General features: G+C 38.9%; 1 protein-coding gene across 1 annotated transcript; it reads left to right on the top strand.

The window, feature by feature from the left end:
• Positions 1–14,055: 14,055 nt before the first annotated feature.
• Positions 14,056–22,219, top strand: LOC115823579 (lactase-phlorizin hydrolase-like). The gene is made up of 13 exons (XM_030787640.1): positions 14,056–14,060; positions 15,654–16,317; positions 16,396–17,044; positions 17,530–19,080; positions 19,210–19,478; positions 19,649–19,939; positions 20,060–20,258; positions 20,376–20,578; positions 20,722–20,828; positions 20,991–21,125; positions 21,233–21,456; positions 21,616–21,852; positions 21,996–22,219. The coding sequence occupies exons 1-13, from the start codon at positions 14,056–14,058 to the stop codon at positions 22,217–22,219; spliced, it is 4,758 nt and encodes a 1,585-aa protein (XP_030643500.1).
• Positions 22,220–22,838: the final 619 nt, after the last annotated feature.

Raw genomic sequence — 22,838 nt, 5'->3', positions numbered from 1 at the left:
AAATATTGAATAACATTATGTGTCAAATTTTTTTTTTAAAAAATGTAAAGTGGAATGTCTTCCATTAACCAGTGTCTGAACGGCACCATAAAAGACCATCAGAAAATCTCAGGAGCAATCCATGGACTGACTACACTTCTGTTCTTTCACGTTCATGATTACAAGGGATCCAACAGAATCTTTGGTAGCATTTAAGGAGTAAGATTTGCTGTAATGTATTTTATGGCAATGGGGAAGAAGTGGCTATGACATAATTTATGGCAAAAGCTTAACAAATAAATGCATAGTATTTAATAAATATCTTACATTGCACTGCATTTTGCAAATACAGCAATAAAAATAATGAAAAAAAAAAATACTGCTCACTTCGTAAATGTATGATGCTTCAAATAAGTAGAACACTCACTCACTCTCTAAGCCGCTTATCCTGATTAGGGTCGCAGGGGGTGCAGAAGCCTATCCCATCGCTCATAAAGCGAAAGGCAGGGAAACACCCTGGACAGGTCGCCAGTCCATCGCAGGGCAGACACACAGACAAACACACTCACATTCACACCTAAGGGCAATTTAGTGTCTCCAATTCACCTAACCTGCATGTCTTTGGACTGTGGGAGGAAACTGGAGCTAACCCACACAGACACGGGGAGAACATGCAAACTCCACACAGAAAGGACCCTGGCCACCCGGCCGGGAGCCGAACCTGAAACCCTCTTACTGTGAGGCGACAGCGCTACCTGCTGCGCCACCGTGCCACCCCATCAGTAGAACATATTTTACAAATTCAAAAAAAATCTTTGGTAAACAAACAAAGCACAGTTTGCATATACATTAGGTTTTGCAAAGAATAAAGCATACAAATAACAAATTTAGTTTGCACACAAACATCACAAATATTGCAAATCCACTCCATGCATTTGAAAATGCCAGGCTTTTGGCAGGGGTCTCCTGCAGCTTTATTCATATTAGTGGTCAGTTTCAACAAACATGGCTTAGGGTGAGATAACCGCAAGGTTGCAAAATAGTGTACCATGCTAATGGCAGATGACGTCTTGGTGTGGACCTAGATGGACACAATTGCCTTTGAATTTAATTAGTGTAATAATCTTTTTTGTCAGACATATTTAAAACACATGGGCAGTGTAATAACTTACACTGTTATATTTTTCTTAGAGAATGATACCATAACAATGTAGCAATTTACTTTGCAATTTACTAAAATCAATAATCACTCATGTCATGTATAAATATTTGGTGAAATACATGAATACATTATTTCAAGAGTTGGTCTCCGTTGAAAATGTTCATTGTAGCAGGGCATAGTTTGTTTCAAATGAGGTCCCAACTCGATTTGCTCTCAGGATAAAACAGGTAAATGTCACTGCAGGATTGTCTTGCAAAGATCTCAAGGTTGATGTTCATTGCACTTCACCTGTAAAGTGGATTTGCTAATGTACTGGATAAATTAAAGTTTTCAACAGCAGGTGGTGCTATAGGCCTATAGAAAAGAGCGGTCATGTTGTTTCTGTGCATGTCACATGGAGCCACTTGGTAGTCTAGGATTTGATCAAAAAAGATTAAAAGGAACAATTCTTGAAAAGTTACATGTAGGGCTAATCAAAATAAATCATGAAAAAAAGCCACACAGGGATATTTACAGTTCAAGCAACATGTCATTTTGTAATTTCTCAGTTGTTGTACAATTTATAAGAGGAATGGTACAAAATATTTGCAAGTTCTTCACATAAGAAGAACAGTGTAAAATATCAAACTTGCACAGCACCATCTGCTAAAGAAAGTCAGTAAAATGTGTGTACCACCCCATATACATCTATTGGGCATGTCCACCAAAATGTGGTGAAAATCAAACAGAGCCTTCATAAGTTCCAGCACTAAAATGTTTGCATCAAAAAAGGCCAGATCAACAAAGTTTGACGTTAAGGTGAAAATTAAAAATTGTTTACAAAGTCATTGGGTTCGTGTTACAGATGTTCTTTCCAGCCCTGTTTCGAGACAAGCGAGTAAATTAACTAGTCTGTGACAGGTTTCAGAGTCAGCCTGATTCAATCCAAAGAATCTTGGGGAAATAGTCTCTTTAACACATAGTTCACAAGTTAACATTCAAAATGTGTAAGACATTGTTTTTTAAGCTATCCCACTATCTTTTGGCTGATCAAGTTTGATCATTTGACATAAGGATTGTATTTGAAACAGTTCAGTTTTTCTCAAGTAGCAAACTTAGTTGGTGTAATAACAAATAATGATAATGCATTTGAAAAAAAGACTTGCTCTAATCAGCCCCATTTCCTCTCCACACTTCTCATACATACAAAGAGAAGGCTGCTGTAGACTTTAAAGATGGATTCCAATAAAAAATAATTGACTACAGGAAGTATAAAGTGAACAATTAATAATAATGGATACAAATTACATCAATCAATATTCCATTAAAATGTAACTTAATAGCAAGAAACAAAAATAAATATTCAGTATTCTCAGTACTCATAAATTTAGGATAAAATAGTACCTCCGTGTTATTACATTACCAAAACATTCTCTATTTATAGTGTATATATGTTTACTGCATATAAATGAATCATACTAAAAATCTCACCCATGGCAACATCACGTTTGTATCTACACGTGTTTTGCTGTCCTCTTGGCAGAGGACAGGTTTAAGGGTTAGAAATGTCCTGTGACAGTGTGAGGGGAACTGGGGGAAATAAAACCATATCCGCCCATCAGAGGCGACCAGAGATAGCAGTGGCCTTGATCAAAGCAATACAACTCAGATGGATGATGGAACTCTCTTTCATTCTTACTTTGAACATGTAACAACATGCTGTAAGCTTTTACAATACCTTTATGTGTCTCTTGGATTTGAATGTTAAGTCAGGATTATAATGACTGTTATAAGGGAAGGCAGAAGGAGTTCACATGTTCGGGATAGAATGACTACTATCATATTTAAACTCTTGAACACTAACAGACTGAATACAGCAGTGGAAGCAATCGTATAAATTTGTTAAAACCTGACATTTATTCTAATTATGTTTCTGTTTTTATTTTACATTAGAAATTTTTAAAGAGTTAAATGTTTTATGGAAAACTCTTTTTACCCATAAAACCATTATGTGAGTTAAGTAAGATTTGCAAACAAGATGAGAGCAAGTCATTTGTATTGCTGTTTTCCCAAACTCTCTGGCTTCACAACGGATATTCCCTGATTTATTGACAGAACTTCCCTGTTTTGATCCCACTTTTATCTCAGTCTCGTGTCATGATGGGATCACATGTTATTAGTTGGACTGTCCTCAGTTGTCCTCAGTTGGACATTGGGCAGTGATATCACGATTCTAATCAAGCATAATGATACACGTAAATACATGTGTTTAGTAGATAAGACATAAGATTAATTAAATTTTGAATCATAATCACATGGAAAAATTTGACTGATTGTATGGGGGGTTTTATATAAATACAGACACTCTGGAATACAGTGTTCCAGAGTGTCCCTTGTGACACTACAAATAAAGCTGGGTGATAAAACCATATCAGCTCATTTGAATCAATTAAAGATAGGTGCCACCTTGACCAAAGCAATACAAGTCAGATAGACAGAGAAAGCTTGGTGATTCTTGCTTTGAACTTTGTTTGATACTGCAAATCATTGCCACATATTCACATATAATTTGCAGTTTACATTTTAACACTGAGTCCAGACCATAAAACTTTATTATGGGCATCATGAATGAGTTCACGTTTTCAGATAGGATCAGCATGATAGTAAAGCTACTAAGAGGTGTAAAGCATCTACACTATACACAGGCAGTCACTATATACAATACTCAAGCTATCCTGAAAATTTGCTCTAACATAGCTTTTTGAAGAATTGTTGCATGGGTTAGAAGATTTATGAATGCATCTTAAACATCTAAAACATAACAGAGGGTTGTTGACATGTAATGCAACTCACGTGGCAGACACGCGTTTCAAACGTTCACATGGGCAGCTGTGGTCTAAAGGTTCGAGAACTAGGCTCGTGACCGAAGGGTTGGGAGTGCGATTCCCTGGACCAGCATCTATGGCTGTGTGCCCTTAAGCAAGGCACTTAACCCAAATGCTCCCTGGGCACAAGGAATACTGCTCCTGCGTCAGGTGTGTGTTCACTACTGGTGTGTTGGATGGGTTAAATGCAGAGGACAAATTCACTGTTCACAGTGTGTGTGTACAATCACAGATTTACATTTACATGTTTTCTCTAATTCTATGAACAGATATTGACCGATTCATCTGTCCCTGTTTTGCACACATTCTGTTTTTATCAGGACCCTCCTGTCTTGGTAGAACTATCTACTGTCAGTTGCACTAAAAAGCTATTCACACTTTGTGCCATGGTAGGGTCAGTCTGCAGTGCTTATTGATATTTCCCCATACATCCAAACACAGGAAGGCTGTATACTTAGGGCAAATAAAAATGAATTACAATAAAATAATAGTACATTCTGGTATAAAGTATGAAAAATGTTAAAAAAAAAAAAAAAAAGCCTATTGATAATGAATAGACATTACATCAGATTGTATCTACCCTCCAGTTCCACCATTTAGTGCTCAGTGTTGCTGGTCTACTGATCACTGGTCAGATCACCTTAATAATTCAAGCATTTTTGCACCTTTTTCTGTTCAGTTAAGCCCAGTTCTCACCTGATTTTGTGATTATAACCAGATCTACTGTTTGTATACATACACTTGTATTTTAATTGTCTTTTCTTGAATCGCATTGGTCACATTAAGACTGAGCTCTGTGACCTTGAACCTGCCACTTGTACCTAAACGCTCGTCTCACTACCTGTAAACGCCTGTCTCACTCAGCAGTCTGAACCATGTAAATGCCATGTCAACCTGTCCGTGAGTCCTGCCTTGTGATTAGGAGAGACTGAGCAGGAGTCTGTGTTATCCTCTGACCAAACCTTGTCTTTAGAGCATCCAGAGCAAGCATGATTCTTCAGGACAGAGCGACGACCACAGATAAAGTTCTGGGTCACTGTAAATAAACCTTATGTTGTAATTAAAATAATACATGGTTGTGGTATTTACACATTTGGGGGTTGGAGGGGACAATAAAAAGTATGACAGTGCTTGTGTAATTTGTGATAAATGTTTATGTAATGTGGAATAATTCATGAAGATTAGTTTCATACATCCATGATATCTCTACAGGTTATTGATTACCTTTCTTGTGCAGAACTGACTGTCATACAGGATGTTGGCACATTACATAAAACGCGTCTATAACCAGCTTTCATAACCATTATGAGTGAACATACCACTCAGGACATTTGAGCAGTTGAAAATGGTTGCTTTTTTGCCGAAAATTCCTGAGCAGTAATCATTACAAGCATTGGTAGCTGTCCATTGTTATTCTTTTACAAGCCATTTAAGAAGATTTTTCTTTCTTTCTATTTGACCTTTACACTGTCAGTGACCATTTGTAACATCATGTACAGCATTTGACAAACTTTAAACTCATAGAGCAACTGCAAAAGCTGTTCAGCCGCTTCCCTCCAACTTAAATGATTTAAGAAAATAGATAAAAATAGTTTTACTACAATTAATAAACTTTTGGATTAAAAAATGTAAGAAAATAATTTGAGGTTTACTTTTATCATGCTTAAGATACATCTTGGATTTGTTTTAGCTGGTAATTTTATTGACTAACAGTGAATGGACTGTACACTTATCAGCTATGAGAAATACTTCAGAATCAGTCTTTACATATGAGAACTCCATTAATACCTGTGAATATTTTGTTTCCTATTTATAAGAAACATGTTCTGTTCCTCACATTGTGAATCTAACATATTATTGGCCTTGCCTTGGGCAGTACTGTCAGCTTCACTGGGTAGTATCCTCAGTGATGCATGGCCCCCTAATGAGAAATAAAAACATAATGTACTAAAGCATAAGTTAAATTAAAATAATTCAGCACATTACTAATATGCTCCTTGCAAAAACAAACAAACAAACAAATCAAATCAAAACAAGACAAAACCACAAAGAAAACAGTGTTGTGCTGTTCAAAGTTATTCTTAATTTTTTTATGAGAATTGTTTAAGTGAATGGTAAACATATTCCTTTTGGCTTCACTTTTATCATAAGACTCAGTAGATTCAATAAAATGTGTCAGAAATGACCTTTTCGAGTAACTGGTCCACACTGGCATGAACATGCAGGCTACAATAAAAGCATTGCCTCCACGTGGTATGAACACTAATGTAGTGCACTGCTCAAAAATGCTGGTAGATCAGGATTCCATATCTAGTTCTGAGGTTTCTTTCACAGTGGAATGGTTAAACGTCAGCAAAGACTGGATGTGTCGTCCACCCCAACTGAGCCCCATGCTGTCTTGTCATTCCTCATACTACCTACTAGTTTCATTATCACTGTGTTGTTTTGTAATTTGCCCACTGGGTTGGCACCTACTGCACGCCTGGCTGGCCTAGAAGGGGTCTCCTCTCTCTGTGGTCCTTCTCAAGATTTCTCCTATTTTTCCCTAGCGTCTGGGTTTTTTGAGGAGTTTTTTCTTGCCCACTATGAGGATCAAGTCAGGGGGTGCCACCCTGCTCTGCTCTGTTTGTTGTAATCCTGTGGGCATGTAAAGCCCTTTGAGACTATAAACAGTGATATTTGGCTTTAAATAAACTTAAACTTGAAATTTGAAACTGGATGCCAGACCCATTCAGCTGCTGACAAGACATTTTAACAAATAAATCTAATTTAAACTTCTATTCATAACATAATGACAGAGGTTTAACTAATTTACTTCATTGTTCTCCAGGTTAATGTCTGAGCAATTTACTGAATTTTGACTAGGGATGAAAATGTCTGAAGAATAAGTTGGGCATGTAGTGAAATAATTATCTCTAGTAAGAAGATATTTGTAATTTTCAATACATCTGAAGTATGAGAAACAATATTAGGTGGGAATATACTGCAGCTTTGTATATATTATTGGATCAACATTCATTTCATCGTTTTTATTTTGTCAGTGATACAGACAAGACAACGATATTTTATCTTTAAGTTCTCTATCTCTTCTTCATCCTGCGGTGAAATCATATTTTCACATCTAGTGCACTAGCATAATAACCCTGATATGACAAAAAGTTTGTTCAAAGCGATGGAGAACTTTATGTCCCCGACTACCAAAGGCAACAAAATGATTTCTTCTCATTGTACCTAAGGCTGAATGTCAGCAGCCAGTAGTGCACCCACCACCCTGTGACGTGACAGTTCAGTCCAGCCTCAGTGATGTCTGTCTGGCAGAAACCTGGGTCATGACCTGAGGAAACAAAGTCAGAGCATTCCATTATTCTCAAGTATATCCAGATCCTCAGCTATTTTATTATGCATTCATATAGTCTCCTTTACTAGAAAGTTTTAATTTTTTTTTCTCCATCATTTCAGTTTTCCCTGTTTACATTAAAACTTCTAAAATGCCAGGCTCTTGTGAGCAATTAGGTGGTTAATATTACAATGAAATTCACTCTTACACCTGAACGGCAACTGTCCACGCAACAGCTTTTTGACATTCAGACAAAAGCCACGTGTAGACCTTCAGAATCACTCTATCCATATATAGGCTTGAAGGAAAGGAAGGACGTTATCATTATAATATTTAATGTTTTTTTTTCCCTAAATCAGTTCTAATTTTAATTTTCATTAGACTGCATTCAGACACAAAGGACCACTGTTCTTCAGAAAAATCATATAAAATACCATGAATATTTTTAGTGTTTGTATTGTAAGCAGAATGGTCATAAAATACTTTGCTGGGAGGCAAGGTCAGTGATTGTTATATGGTGTAGGTGTTTTATGCGAGATTACATTTGGTCAATCAGTAATCACTCTTACACGTCAGCAAAATCATTTAATCTTTCATGTACAGGGATCAAATGAATACATGATGGAGACAGGTTACATGAACTGTACCTGTGACCAGCTCGCATGACAAATTATATGAGGGTAAGTTACTTATTGCCAGTGACATTGATGAGGGGTTGAAAATGTTTGCTGGTTTTGTGATTAGCATGTGCTATGTCAATGTATAAGTAATTGCACATGTATCTGTCTGCTGTCGTCCTGTAATAAGACGTGATAGGGGTTGAAAAGTGACTGTACATATAAAATCAGCATTATCACCATTCTACTAAAAGCACTTTGTTCTCATCTATACGCTTTGATATACTGTATGTAAAAGTGACACTTTTTCAGATCCTTATCCCATCAGTTTAAATCAAACATAATGTCACATAGAGCTTTTGTCAAACACAGCAAATATAAACACAGTTCTGGTAAATTTTTATTTAAAAAAATACAGAGAAAAATGGTTTAAGGGTGTTTTTGTTACGGTTCATACACAAACCTAACCTGTTTTGGGTAGGCATATCATACAGCCACAAGTCCGTCCTCAGTAGATTTGTGCTTCTGTTCTTCAACATAGCACTGGAGCTTCTCCTGCTCTCACAGAGGACTGCACCTTCCTGGACATTTCTTCTCCAGGCAGGTTGGTCCTGAGCTAGGGATTCCCAGCTTCAAGGAGGCTCTCAGGGTATCCTTGTAGTGTTTTTTGGGGCCACCTTGCACTCACTTCTGTCACTTCTGGGATTCTGTCCTGCCACTTGATCCTCAGCAGTTTCCTCAGACAGCTCAGGTGGAGATGGTTCAATTTCCGAGCGTGGCACTGGTAGACTGTCCAGGCTTCATACCAATACAGAGGAGTTGGTAATACAGCAGCCTGGGAGACCTTTAGTTTTGTCCCCTGCTCAGTGTAGGGTTACCCAGGAGCAGGTTGGTACAGGACTTCAGTCTTCTCTGTGCTGATTGTTAAGCCGAGGTTGTTGCAAGCTGAGGGGATGTGGTCCATACTGGCCTGTAGTTCTTCATGTGAGCCAGTGGCCTGAGCACAGTCCTCAGCGAACAAAAGTTCTCGAACAGTGACTTCCTCCACTTTGGTTTTAGCTTGCATCCTCTGCAGACTGAATAGCTTACCACCATAAGGGTAGATGAAGCTAATCCCAGTGTTGTTGTTCTGGAATGCTCCAGGAGGGTCCTGTAGCCAGTCCCTGTTTCCACATGTGAGTCATGGGTGTCATATGTTACAAGGAGCTGATGGTATCTTAATGTGAATCCCAACTGTTCTGAAGGAATCATGTTTGTTCTGGAGACCCTGAAAAAATTTGGCCTAGAGGTGATGTAGACTCCTGCTCAGTCTCTCCGTAACCACAGAACACACAGAAAAACAATCGGAAGTAAGAAGGAACTCCTCTTCAGGGTGCAATTTCCTGCCATGCTGCTGTCCCATAAGAAAGAATTTACAGGTTTGCTTGCTGTAAAATGGTACAGCGTGCTTGTGTTTGGATGCATGGCGCAATATTGATAAGCAGTATGGGAAATGAGCCTTATTCAAGCAACTAGTGAAGTGAGGAAAGAGTTTATGTAAGTACAGAACTGATGGTGAGTAACCCCATCAAGACAGAGAGTTCAGATAAAAACAGAATCAAAACAAAGATAATCTGTAGATAATCTGAAGCCATAAAACTGGAGAAAACCATAAGAAATGCATGTGTTTCACCTGACATGCAAGTGAATCTCAGTGATTTTCTATAATTACAGCACTATCTTGTCAAAACAATGGGGCATATCACACTACACAGTTCAAGGTCAGATGCAGTGGTCGCTCAGCTGGAGCTTCCCTCTCTATATGAAGGTTCCCTTCTATTGTGAGAAAAAAAAAAAACATCGCAGTAAAACAAGGCTTAAAATAATCCACTCACAACAACTGTACCTCCGCTGCTTCAAGAGCATCGAAGACAATAAACCTGTAGCAAAGATAGAAATACGTACATTACAACTGGTGCAAAGGAATATCATCTATGTCAATCTCCTCACACATTAACCCTTTTTTATTGAAAGGTGTGATCAATAAACATTTTGAAATGTATATTTGTAATTATGGTACAAATAATCAACGTGAAATGATGAAAGAACCAATAACAATTACTGTGGCAAGTCAAGTTGTATCCTTCACATTATTCTTATTTCAATGCCCTTAAACCATTTCAAACAAGATGATGTGGATACAGTAAAATTCCTCTTACATTTGGGATCACATCTCATTAAAACAACAGCTTTTGGACATTGAGTTGGAAAAAAGAGAACTTTTTCTTTTCCTTCATTCTAGTTACCTTACATACACTTAATATATAGTAATCCAAATATTGTTTTCTTTTACTCTGATTTAAATACATTTAGGGATATGATTAGTTCACATGAAGCCTTAAAATGGAGTCCAAAGACTATGGGCAACGTCTGTGGAAAGGAAACATGCATATTACCAGTACTATGGTTACTATTTTGCACTGAAAATACTAGTGTTTAGAAACTGTGTTGAGGAACGTGTGAAACATTTTATGGTTGTGCTTCAGTATCTCTGTAACAGTGCTACAACCTGGGCATATCAGCTTGTCAGCTACTCACAATTACTCAGCATTAGCCCTGCCCAAGCAAAGCAGCATAGATGGATGAAGGGAAACCTTGCATACTCTGATAGCTAATGTGATACGATTACTGTCTGTTAATTATTATTTCCAGTTAGTTTTACGTGATGCTATCATTATCAGCATAAACATCACATCAAATTACCCTGTGTTCTCTGAAGAGAAATTTACTGTTTTATTGGCAAAGTGACCCCAGTTTGCTCCTAATTTTCATTCATAAACCTTCCTGTCTTGGCGGGATCAAATATTATCAGATGAAGTTTTTTCAACTTGGCACAGTTTAGAATACACAGTTATGAAACTCTGAAGCTACGTGTTTGACATTTGGGAATACAATCAAACATGTTCATTAGCTGTTGGTGGCAATGTGACAGAGAGGTCACTGTTTTGTGCAGAACGTGCCCATTAACAGGCTGGAGTAGAGGGAATTATTGGCACTCATAATTTCAATGTACAAAATCCATACAGCTCTGTTCTGGTTTTTCAGAACTTTTGCATCATTACATGTTCCATCACAGAGGAAAGGGCACTGCTGCTGATTCCAAAACGGCTTTAGAGAATATGATTGTAAAATAAAAGGTTCATTGGTTAATTGAGATTATTTTCGTCAGCAAAGCTTTACTTTTTAAAAATATTTATTATGAATTTAGGATTTGAATGGACAAATGAGTACTAAAATGATCCCAAAGGGAAGTTAAGTTAGAAGGAAAATTGTGTAAAGGGGTTGAGTTTACTTTGTATCTTGTCTGCATTTTGCATCAATCCATAGATTTTTGATGGCATGCATTGACGGGTAGTTGGACAAAAATCAACCAGACAAAAAAACATTACTATAATAGTATTTGTGGAACTATTGCATCGACATAAGGCAAACAAGGTAGAAACAATTTCAGCATCAGAGACAAAGTGCCCACCAGTGACTTCAATATGTCACGGAGCACAGAGCTGCCCTGTCCACAGAGTTCAAGTTAGGTATCACACCCCTCAGGGTAAAGCTAAAAAGTGAGCAAGCTATATTATCTGACCACAGTCGGCAAATCACATACTTTGTATCCACCTGCACGTGCAGGCACTGGAGGCAATGAGTGCAACCCCGGACAACAACAACGCCTAGCTAAAAATTAGAACCACAGACCATGATGCCGAAATAACAAAAAATTAAAATAAAACACGTTCTGCCCTCCCAACCAGAGCTTGACCATACTCACAGAGTATCATTGCCAAACCAAAGCCAAAAGGGAAAAATTAAGAGCAGTCATGCTATACTGCTTCCATACCAAGGAGAGAGTTGTCTGCCAGGCCTGCAGGAGGAGAGGGGAGCTTCAGTATCAGAAGAAACTCATCAACATCTATGAGTAATACAGTCCTGATTATGTGTGGGTTTTGGGGCTTTTTACTGTCCCTTATTTCAGTAAGCACCACATCAGGGCAAGTCGGGCTACCTCCACAACATTTCATAGATGGCTAAGGTTATGACAGGGAATGACAAAAGCACCAGTTTTATCTCCTGGAATGTGAAAGGGGTTGAATGGGATAACCATACTTAATAAGGTACTGACACACTTGCAGCACCTCAAAGAAGTCTTATTTTTCTTACAGGAAACACATCTTGTACTTAAGATATCCTTCATATTACAAAGGCATGGGTACGTCATTTATTCCACTTGAAGCATCCCGATAGGGCAAGAAGAGCATCCATCTTCATTCACAAAGATGTTGTGTTTGAACTATCATGCACTACTTGAGATCCAATTGGTCATTATTTTGTTGGCTCAGGCAGGCTGCAAGGCATCCTGGCTTGTGTATCTGTATCAACCTGGGATTATAAGTTCATTCCTAGTTTATCGTGCTCCAAAATATTGATGGATTACTATATATTCATAGGGGGGAGATTTCATCCTGGTCTAGAACACAGAACCTGATAGCTTATCCCGGAAAAAAAAAGCACTCCCCTTTCCAAGGTCCTAGAATTCCAAGAAAACCAACAACCCCACACCCCCAGCCCAAACCCTCAAACACACACACACACACACATTGAAGGATATTGGTAAAGATCAAATTCTCTCTGAATGGATCCCTTAAAACCTGCCACAAACCCTGAAAACCCCTCTTAAATTATATTGACATCCTTATTATATTCCCCCAAAACTGCTAAACCTGCCAAACTGAGACACTCAAATCATTGCTATTCATAACATCTTCTAAAGCCTGTATATAACATCACTCTTACTAAGTGCACATACAGAAAACATGTAAGGGATAATGTATAGTCTGCCGGTCATTATTGAATAATAAATCAGGACGAATGGGACCCCAAAGCACAGTGGAGGGGTCTTCTTTCTTCCTGAAGGGATTCATTTTTCAATAATGACTAGCAGACTCTACATTATTCCATTTATTATACGGTTACTTGTCAAAATAACAAAAGAAACTTCACACAATATTTCATTTTAATGATTTTATTGCCGTTTCATGGCTTCCCCTGAGAAAAATAGCCCTTGTTCAAATAGAACTTTAAAGTTGCAGGTGTTGCGTAGCAACATGTTAGGCTACCTGCAGATTCATCAACTTTTTGTTGCAGATTAATAGGCTAAGCATTCTGTTTATTGATATCAAATCGAATGTTTCAATTAATGGTGCAGTTTAAGAGAATCAGTGGCACATCTCAGAGGAAGCTGAAGTCAATGTCCCCATTCATTTCTTGTCTTTGATTGTCCACAGATTGTCAATTATCATGAATTTCCATTATGATAAATGAACGGACTACTTGTAGAATGATATGAAATATCTGAATCAGAAGCACAAAACCTGTTGCCAGTGGCAGAAGTCATTAATTTTTCTCAGCAGTTTTTAATATTTTTCAGCGGTTGTTATCAAGAGATATCGGGCCTCTGAACGTTAGGATAGCCCATTCAATTCAATGAAACCTTCTGCAGAATTTTTTTTTTTTTTTTGAAAACAGGATAACAAAAGTATGAGGTACAACAATGCTTCACAATGAAAACAAAACAAACTAACTAACAAACAGAAAAAACAATAACAACAAGAAGATCAACAACAAATAAAGTCAAAAAAGAAAAAGCAAAGGGAATCAAAACAAAAAAACCCCCCAAAAAACAAAACAAAAAAAAGAAGGGAAAAAAGAGAAAAAAAATTAATAATAATAATAGTTAAATAAATAAATAAATAAATAAAATACATCATTCTTTGTATATATGTATTTATGTACAAAGGTTGAACAACAAAACATAATAAGACTGACAAGACATGATGGGGCAAGACAGACAAGACCAGACAAACCGGGCTGGTGGGACAAACTGCACACTGTGTTAGGTTTGTTGAAGCAGATAAGAGGAGAAAATAAATAAATAAATAAATAAATAAAAGTTGAAAAGAACAGTAATGTTAAGGGTCACTTGTGGGGAGAGGAATCAGGGTTTAAGGTATTGTAGAAAGGGGGAGCAGGTGTCTTCATAGGATTTAATGTTGTTTTGCTGAGATGCGGTAAGTTTTTCTAGATTTGAATGGTCTGTTAGTAGGTTGAGCCAGTGAGCTATGGATATCTTGGTTCTGTCTTTCCAGTTCAGTAATATGGTCTTTTTGGCAATGTTACACACACCAAAACATCTCAGATCATTCACATTAATATTGCTAACCATTGCCAAAAAGACCATATTACTGAACTGGAAAGACAGAACCAAGATATCCATAGCTCACTGGCTCAACCTACTAACAGACCATTCAAATGTCTTTCCAGTTCAGTAATATGGTCTTTTTGGCAATGGTTAGCAATATTAATGTGAATGATCTGAGATGTTTTGGTGTGTGTAGCATAGAGACATCGCCAAGTAAAGCTATGATGGGGCATAAGGGGATGCTGAGGCTAAGGATCTCAGATAGCTTGCTCATGACCTCCGACCAAAAGTTTTGGACGTGTGGGCAGAGCCAGATGGCATGAAAGTAATCATCTGTTGAGGTTGGACAGTGTGAACATGTATTACTTTGGCTAAAGCCCATACAGAATTCTGAGGAACCGTATAATAAGTATAACTTAATTTTACTAACTTGTTCTGAATTAGATTTATTTATTTAGCTTATTTTATTATGCTCCTTTTTTAAATTAATTTGTTGACTCCCCTGCTACTTACGGCGCTTAGAGGAGGTGTTCTGTCAGGATTGATGTAGAAGGTGACATGAAAGTGGTGGGGACAGGGGCGGGGCAGGGCAATGTGTGAGAAGGTGGGTGGGAATTAATAGTACACACAACTGTCACCACTCTGTTTGTTCACTGTTCTGTTATTGGGTCTATAGAAATCCAATAAATTGACTGTCTAGAAAAACAGATTATAAGGCATATATCATCTTATGAAAATTAGTTAAAGATAATAGTGGTTTTGCCCAAGTAATATAAAACAGACGGAAGACAGAAGTCTTGGTCACTCTTACCGTGAAAACTACAATGCAATTTCCTGTCAGTTGTTACATACATTTAAATTAGAATAGGAAACATGTTAAATTATAGTAATCAAGTACAATGTGCATAATATGAATGGACAGAGAAGAGCTTAAATGTCTTCGGATGCCATCATTACCAAAACATTTCAGCTACAAACGGCTGTGACAATGCCACAGCAGCCAGTGTTTTGGTTTGTGTTTGTTTCTGCCATAAAGATACTTACTGTTTTATCTACAAAATGACCCCACCTTACCCCCGTTCTGCCTTTATGAGCACCATGCTATCCTGTTGGAATCAGTTATTATCAGTTGAACTGCAATAAAAAGCAACTTTCAGTTGGCACAGCACAGGCTGTATGATTATGAAAGTGTGAGGCCACGTGTTTGACATTTGGTCCGACAATCAGATCTATAAATTCCTTGTTTTGGGGCAGTATTGTGACAGAGAAGATGAGGTCCCTAAGAGGAGTTCTTTGTCTCTTGCTGTTGATTGCCTGTGGGTGCCACAGTCATGGAGAACTTCATAGAAGGTAGTTTATGCTTTAGCTATTATTTTAATGTTACTACACATTTTCAATGTTTCCTTCTTATTGTTTAATATTTAGCCAATATTTCACTAACTCTAAAATGTACTTACCTCAGTGGCCATGTGAAGAATGCTTCCCCAGCCTCGTATCAGACTGTGTGGGACAAATTCAGTTCCCAGTCAGCAGCTGAGCGGGACACATTCCTGAACGACGTTTTTCCTGAAGGGTTTCAATGGGCTGTTTCTAGTGAGTCTTTCAAAGTAGAGGGTGGCTGGTCTGAAGACGGGAAGGGTGAGACTATCTGGGATCGCTTCGGTCATGAAGGTCATGCTTTTAACAAGCAGACTGCTGATCTGGCCTGTGACAGCTACTACAAGGTGGACTATGATGCATACCTGCTTAGGGGTATGCTAGCCAAAACCTATCAGTTCTCTATCTCCTGGGCCCGCATTTTCCCCAACGGTCGTAAAGAGAGCTTTCAAGAGAAGGGGGCTCAGTATTATGACAAGCTGATTGACACCCTCATTCAGTCTGGTGTTGAGCCTGTTGCCACCCTGTATCACTGGGATCTGCCTCAAGCCCTGCAAGATCTTGGAGGTTGGACCAGTGACACTATCGTGGAGGCTTTCAGAGACTTCGCTGACTTCTGCTTCTCCAGATATGGCTCAAGAGTCAAGACCTGGAACACCTTCAGCAGTCCCTGGGTAGTCAGCAATTATGGATATGGCACAGGGCAGCACCCTCCCAGCATCAAAGACCCTGTGGTTGCTTCTTTTCAAGTAAGTTTGCTATACTTTGCATTTATATTTGATACTGAACAAATATGCATAGTCTAATTTTAAACTCTGCTCTCATAGGTGACTCACAACATACTGAAATCTCATGCAGAGGCCTGGCATATTTATAATGATAATTACCGAAAGCAGCAGGGTGGGAGAGTGGGCATTGCTCTCAACTCAGACTGGGCAGAGCCACGGGTCCCCGCAAATCAACAAGACGTAGTGGCAGCAGAGCGTTATCTTCAGTTCATGCTGGGCTGGTTTGCTCACCCAATATTTGTTGATGGAGATTATCCTGCAAATCTAAAGAGTTACATCGATCTTAAGAAACAACAGTGCTCACCATCAGAAGTTGCCAGACTCCCTGTCTTCACAGATGCTGAGAAAACACGAATCCAAGGAACAGCTGATTTCTTCGGTTTAAACCACTACACCTCCCGTCTGGTCAGCCACAGTACAGGCGGCTGTGTCCCTGGACCACACGGTGTGGGAGACTTTCAATCCCACACAGACAGCAGCTGGAACACCACAGTTTCCGATGATGTCAGATATGTACCCTGGGGGCTTCGCCGTCTTCTGAACTATATTGCTACAGAGTACACATCTGCCAGAAAACTGCCCATCTTCATCACTGGAAACGGGATGCCCTCAGAGTACGGAGTTGATGTGCTGAATGATAACCAGCGTGTAGAGTTCCTCAGAGGCTACATCAATGAAGCTCTGAAAGGTAGGTTAAGTGGCACCCTCTCTCACCAAGACAAGAGAGAAAATAGCATATTTTGAACTGTTGTACTGGCATTCAAATGAATATATGTGGTTTGCATGCCTTTATCAAGCCAAATCTCTCAGTAAAGACACTGTACATTAGTTTGAGGCAATTCAGAAGCATAATGGAACAGTTAGTTTGGTGAATGTAATATTAGCTTACCCTGTAACAGTTTCAATGACCAAAACATTTACCACAGTTCTGTGTCTCTAAGATAGCATTTTTAGTTTTCATAAGGTTTGTCAATTAGCTTCACAAAAACTCTGCAAGTTTTTTTAAATTTCATAGTCAGATATTTGCCAAGAGATCTAGTTCATTCTCTGCAGTCTGCTTCTGGCTGATTGTGAAGTAAATTCCATCTGTTCTTGGCTGATTTTTTGTTAATTTTTATTGTGAATAAATTTGTTGCTCTTAAGAGGGCTAATGAATAGTTTTCTCTCTAACAGCTATACGTCTGGATGGCCTTGATGTGCAGAGGTTTACAGTGCAATCATTAATGGATGGATTTGAGGGTCCACAAGGCTATAACCATAGATTTGGTTTGCACTATGTGGACTTTGAAGACCTCCACAGACCCAGAACCCCAAAGAGGTCAGCATATGCCTACTCTGAGATCATTGAAGACAACGGTTTCCCAGTAGTCAAAGCAAGCAAAAAAATTCACGTCTCAGAGCAACAAAGCAAGAAGAGCCCTGCTCTGCCCCCATCTGAGGTTCCCTCTACATCCAAAGTGGTCTGGGAGAAGTTCTCACACCAGTCCCATTTTCAGAGAAGAGTTTACCACTATGGGACCTTCCCAAATGGATTCCAGTGGGGCATTTCCTCCTCAGCATACCAGATTGAAGGTGGCTGGAACGCAGATGGGAAGGGACAAAGTATCTGGGACACCTTTACTCATGGCCCAAATACCATTCCTGAAGTTGCTAATGGTGATGTGGCATGTGACAGTTACAATAAAATAGATGAAGATCTTTACATGCTAAGAGCCATGAAAGTAAAGAGTTACAGGTTTTCCTTATCCTGGTCCAGAATCTTCCCCAATGGCTTAAGGGCTTCCCTTAACCAGAAAGGGGTTGACTATTACAACAGGCTCATTAATGGCCTCCTAGCATACAATATCACACCCATGGTGACACTCTACCACTGGGACCTCCCTCAGGCACTACAGGATGCAGGAGGTTGGGACAGTGTCAACATGACTGACATCTTCAATGACTATTGTGATTTCTGTTTTGCAACCTTTGGAGACAGAGTCAAGTTTTGGATAACATTCAATCAGCCCCACACCATTGCATGGTCAGGTTATGGAATAGGACAATTTCCTCCCAATGTCAAGAGCCCAGGAGATGCTCCATACAGGGTAGCACACAACCTTCTAAAAGCTCATGCCAAGGCTTATCACACCTATGATGACAAATACAGGACATCTCAAGGTGGGCTAGTATCAATCAGTCTCAACGCTGACTGGGTTGAGCCCAGAAATGTTGATGACCCTCGAGATGTGGTTGCTGCTGACCGGGCACTGCAGTTCCAGCTTGGCTGGTTTGCACATCCCATATTCAAAAATGGTGACTATCCAGATGCCATGAAGTGGCAAGTGAGCACTAAGAGTGAACTTCAGGGTCTTCCGCAGACTAGGCTACCTTCTTTTACTGATGAGGAGAAAGCCTATATACAAGGCACAGCTGATGTTTTTTGTATAAACGCTTACACAACCAAAAAAGTGTATCATGCAAACACTGCTATCCAACCCCCGTCTTACGAGACTGATCAAGATATTGGGATAGAAGATCCAGACGAGTGGTACGGTACAGCGATCCTAGAACTTAAGGCTGTACCTTATGGAATGAGGAGACTTCTAAACTGGATCAAAGAAGAGTATGGTAACCCTGAGATTTACGTCACAGAGAATGGGTTGGCCACAGACTTTTTAACAACCATTGATGACACAGACAGAAATTTCTTCTACAAGATGTATATTGACGAGGTCCTAAAAGGTACAACAGACATGAGCATTTCTTTTGTAATCAGTAAATACTGAACAAATCAATCAACACTCATCTAGATGCGTGCTAAAATGATAAAAATATACTTCTATTCATGTCTTATTCTGTCTTTCCTTGTAGCACATAACCTGGATGGAGTGAATGTTAAGGGTTACACAGCATGGTCCCTCATGGACTCTTTTGAATGGCTAAATGGTTACATTAAGAGCTTTGGCCTCCACCATGTGGACTTCAAAGACCCAAGCCGTCCAAGGACTCCAAAACGCTCTGCACATGAGTACTACCACATTATAATGGACAACGGTTTTCCTGAGACAGAGGTCGAAAAGATTATGTATGGACATTTCCCGGAAGGGTTTAAATGGAGTACTGCAACAGCAGCTTATCAGGTAAACCACAACACACAGTGAAGTGAGCTTCTTATGATTGTAATATATGGTATTTTTAGCATGTTAGCAACTATGTCAAGTTTCGTATTTGTTGTCTTGTATATAATAAGAGCGGAAGACAAATGCAATTACCCTTTTCTTACGTTTTATTCAATGTTTGTGCATGTCAGACTGAGGGGGCCTGGAGAGCAGATGGGAAGGGCCTGAGTATCTGGGATACGTTTTCACACATCCCTGGAAAAGTAAGAAATGATGACACAGGAGATATTGCCTGCAACAGCTACGCTAAATTTCCCAGGGATGTGGAAATGCTAAAGAGTTTGAAAGTGAATAATTATCGCCTCTCAATATCATGGACCAGGATTCTACCTGATGGAACTCTGAAATCCTTGAACCAAGCTGGAATTGATTTCTATAACCGTCTGGTTGATGAACTTCTCGCTGCAAACATCCAGCCTCAGGTAAGAATGGCAAAAAATTTATATACAAGAGAAAGTCAGTGACCCAGCAGTGAACAAGTTCCCATAAACATGGTGGTTTTAAACTGTGTGACAGTTTCCTGTTTTTCCTGTATTTTACAGGTTACTCTATACCACTGGGACTTACCCCAGGCGCTGCAAGATGTAGGTGGTTGGGAAAATGACACAATTATTGACAGATTCACAGAGTATGCTAACGTCATGTTCAATTACTTTGGAGACAAAGTGAAGTTCTGGATCACCTTTAATGAACCTTACATCGTTGCAAACTTAGGATATAATTACGGAGATTTTGCTCCAGGTATTGTATTATATAAACATATTGAACGAAGAGATATGCAGCTGGGTCATTCATTAAATTTGCACAACAGAATGTCTGTGAGATAGATTCAAATTTTATTTTGCAATTACATTGCAGGTGTCAAAGACCCTACTGGCACAATTGTCTACAAAGTGGCCCACAACATATTGAAGGCCCATGCCGAAGCCTGGCATCTCTACAATGACAACTATCGTGCCAAGCAGGGTGGCATCATCTCTATCACAGTCAACTCTGACTGGGCATTACCTCGCAATCCCTACAAACAAGAGGATGTGTATGCAGCCTGGCGGTATTTGCAGGTGATTGTCACCTCTACACTCAGTGGTTCCCCTGCGGCCCCTACAGTTTCATTTACTATAAAAATATGCTAAAGTCTACTAAAGTTGCTGTATAGATATTATTCGAGATTTGCACTGTGTAATTTATGTTACTTTTGGAACAGTTTTTTGTAGGATGGTTTGCTCACCCCATTTTTAATGGAGATTACCCTGAAGTGATGAAGACTGTAATTAAGGAAAGAAGCCTGGCTGTGGGACTTCCAAAGTCTCGGTAAGAAAAGCCCCTTCAGATGGGTCAAAATGATGAGCTCTTTTGTTTCTTCTGCTGAATCTTGTTGCTTTATTGTCTCAAAATTAATATTTACTATTAGCTGTTATGCGGCAAAAGCAGTTGCTGAATGAAGCTTAACTAATGCAATGTGTGTTTGAACAGGCTCCCTGAATTTACCCCAGCTGAAATACAGAGGATCAAAGGTACACATGACTTCTTTGGATTAAACCATTACACCTCTGTACTGGCCTTTATGGTGGACTATGATATCAATTACCAGGCCTATGATGGAGACAGGCAAGTATCTAACTTTGAGGACCACTCACATTTTTCGCTGGTAAATTGTCCTGTAAAGTACTACTAGAGCAATGTATAACATTGTACACAATGAATGTTATGTTCAGAGGCACAGTAGTCATCTCTGACTGGTCGTGGTTGGGATCTGGTTCAGTCTGGTTGAGAGTGGTGCCACATGGACTTAGAAATCTCCTGAAATTCATCAAAGAAGAGTATGGAAACCCCCCAATTTACGTAACAGAGAATGGCATTTCAGAGCATGGTCCGGTGGACTTGAACGACATCCACAGACGTCACTTCTATGAAAACTACATTAATCAAGCCATGAAAGGTAATAACATTACTTAGCATAAGTCAGTAATAACTTGTTTTTGTTTGTTTAGCAATTATCACAAGTAGCAGTATTGCAAATTTTATCTCATTGTACAAAAAACTCCAAATAAATGACTTCAAATGTTGATGGTTGGAAATTGATGTATATCTTCTTCAGCGGTCTTGATTGATGGAGTGGACCTTCGGGGATACACGGCATGGTCTCTCATGGACAACTTTGAGTGGGCTATGGGTTATGAAGAAAGATTTGGCCTCTTCTATGTGAACCGCTCAGATCCATCACTCCCCCGCACTCCCAAGGAATCGGCCAAGTATTTCACGAACATTGTGAATTGCAACGGCTTCCCAGATCCTGCCCAGGGCCCTCATGAATGTCTCCTAACTGACCCTGAAGGTAAAGTAACCAGCATTTGAAGAGAATCTGGATCTTGATTTAACAGTCACATCTCCATTCATCTTTCAGTCACCAGCTGCTCTTTTTCAAATCATATACCTTTATCTCAGTATGCATTTTTGTACACCCTTGTGTCTCACCAGGAACAAGTACACCATCTCCTCCACCATCTCCAGAGATCCAGGTAGTGAGTTTCCTGGGTTTGGAAATATCTCCATCGGAAGCTGAGACTGGCCTCTACGTTCTTTTTGTTCTCTTCCTTGTTGGAATACTAGCTGTTGTCATCATGACCTACCTGTGTTGTAAGGCCAAAAAAAAATCGAAAAAACACAATGTAGACAACATTAGCCTAGAGAAAAAATTCTGAGCATTAAAATTGAACTTATCTAATCACTGATTTAAAAGGAATAATTTATAAAATGGTTTCAGTGCTTGCTGGTGCATTTTAAATTATTCACAGTATTTATATTGTATTGTAACTTTCAAACTTGCATATGTTTGAATGGCATGATGCTTCGGAGTAGCTACTCTAAGATTTAATTAATTTTACTTGATAAGTATGCTTAATTCTTCATTTATACTTGAGTTATTAACAACACAAAATTTCATTAGGCTTGTGCAAAAACAGAATTTGATGACATCTGTATGTATTTTGAATGTTTTAAAAGGTGCTATTAAACACATGTATATCTGTATTCAGTGCTAGCTGAGATATTTGGGTGTGAATATGAAATCTGGCCATTGTCCTCTGTTCTCAATTAGATGTCCATGTAAGATTGATTCCACCACTTGCTAAATTGCCCGTCTGGGTGCCCTGTGAAATTGTCTTTAATTGATTGTTGGAATACGTTCTCATTTAAAAAATGAAAGAAAAATGAGTCGTTGGTAGTGATGCTGTTCTATTATTGATTAAGTCACAAGTTTTGTTTTTTATTATGTAGATGTGCAGAAGGCGTCAGCTAAACAGGAACATTAGCAGAAAATAT

This window comes from Chanos chanos, chromosome 10, assembly GCF_902362185.1.
Source record: "Chanos chanos chromosome 10, fChaCha1.1, whole genome shotgun sequence".
Classification (NCBI taxonomy): Eukaryota; Metazoa; Chordata; class Actinopteri; order Gonorynchiformes; family Chanidae; genus Chanos; species Chanos chanos.
This window is presented reverse-complemented; position numbering and strand designations above follow the sequence as displayed.

What these genes read in the sequence shown, in the direction of transcription:
- LOC115823579 (XM_030787640.1), top strand. An exon ending in CTGTGGTTGCTTCTTTTCAA is followed by an intron (nt 16,318 to 16,395) that starts GTAAGTTTGCTA and finishes CTGCTCTCATAG; the next exon opens with GTGACTCACAACATACTGAA. An exon ending in CAGCCTGGCGGTATTTGCAG is followed by an intron (nt 20,579 to 20,721) that starts GTGATTGTCACC and finishes CTTTTGGAACAG; the next exon opens with TTTTTTGTAGGATGGTTTGC.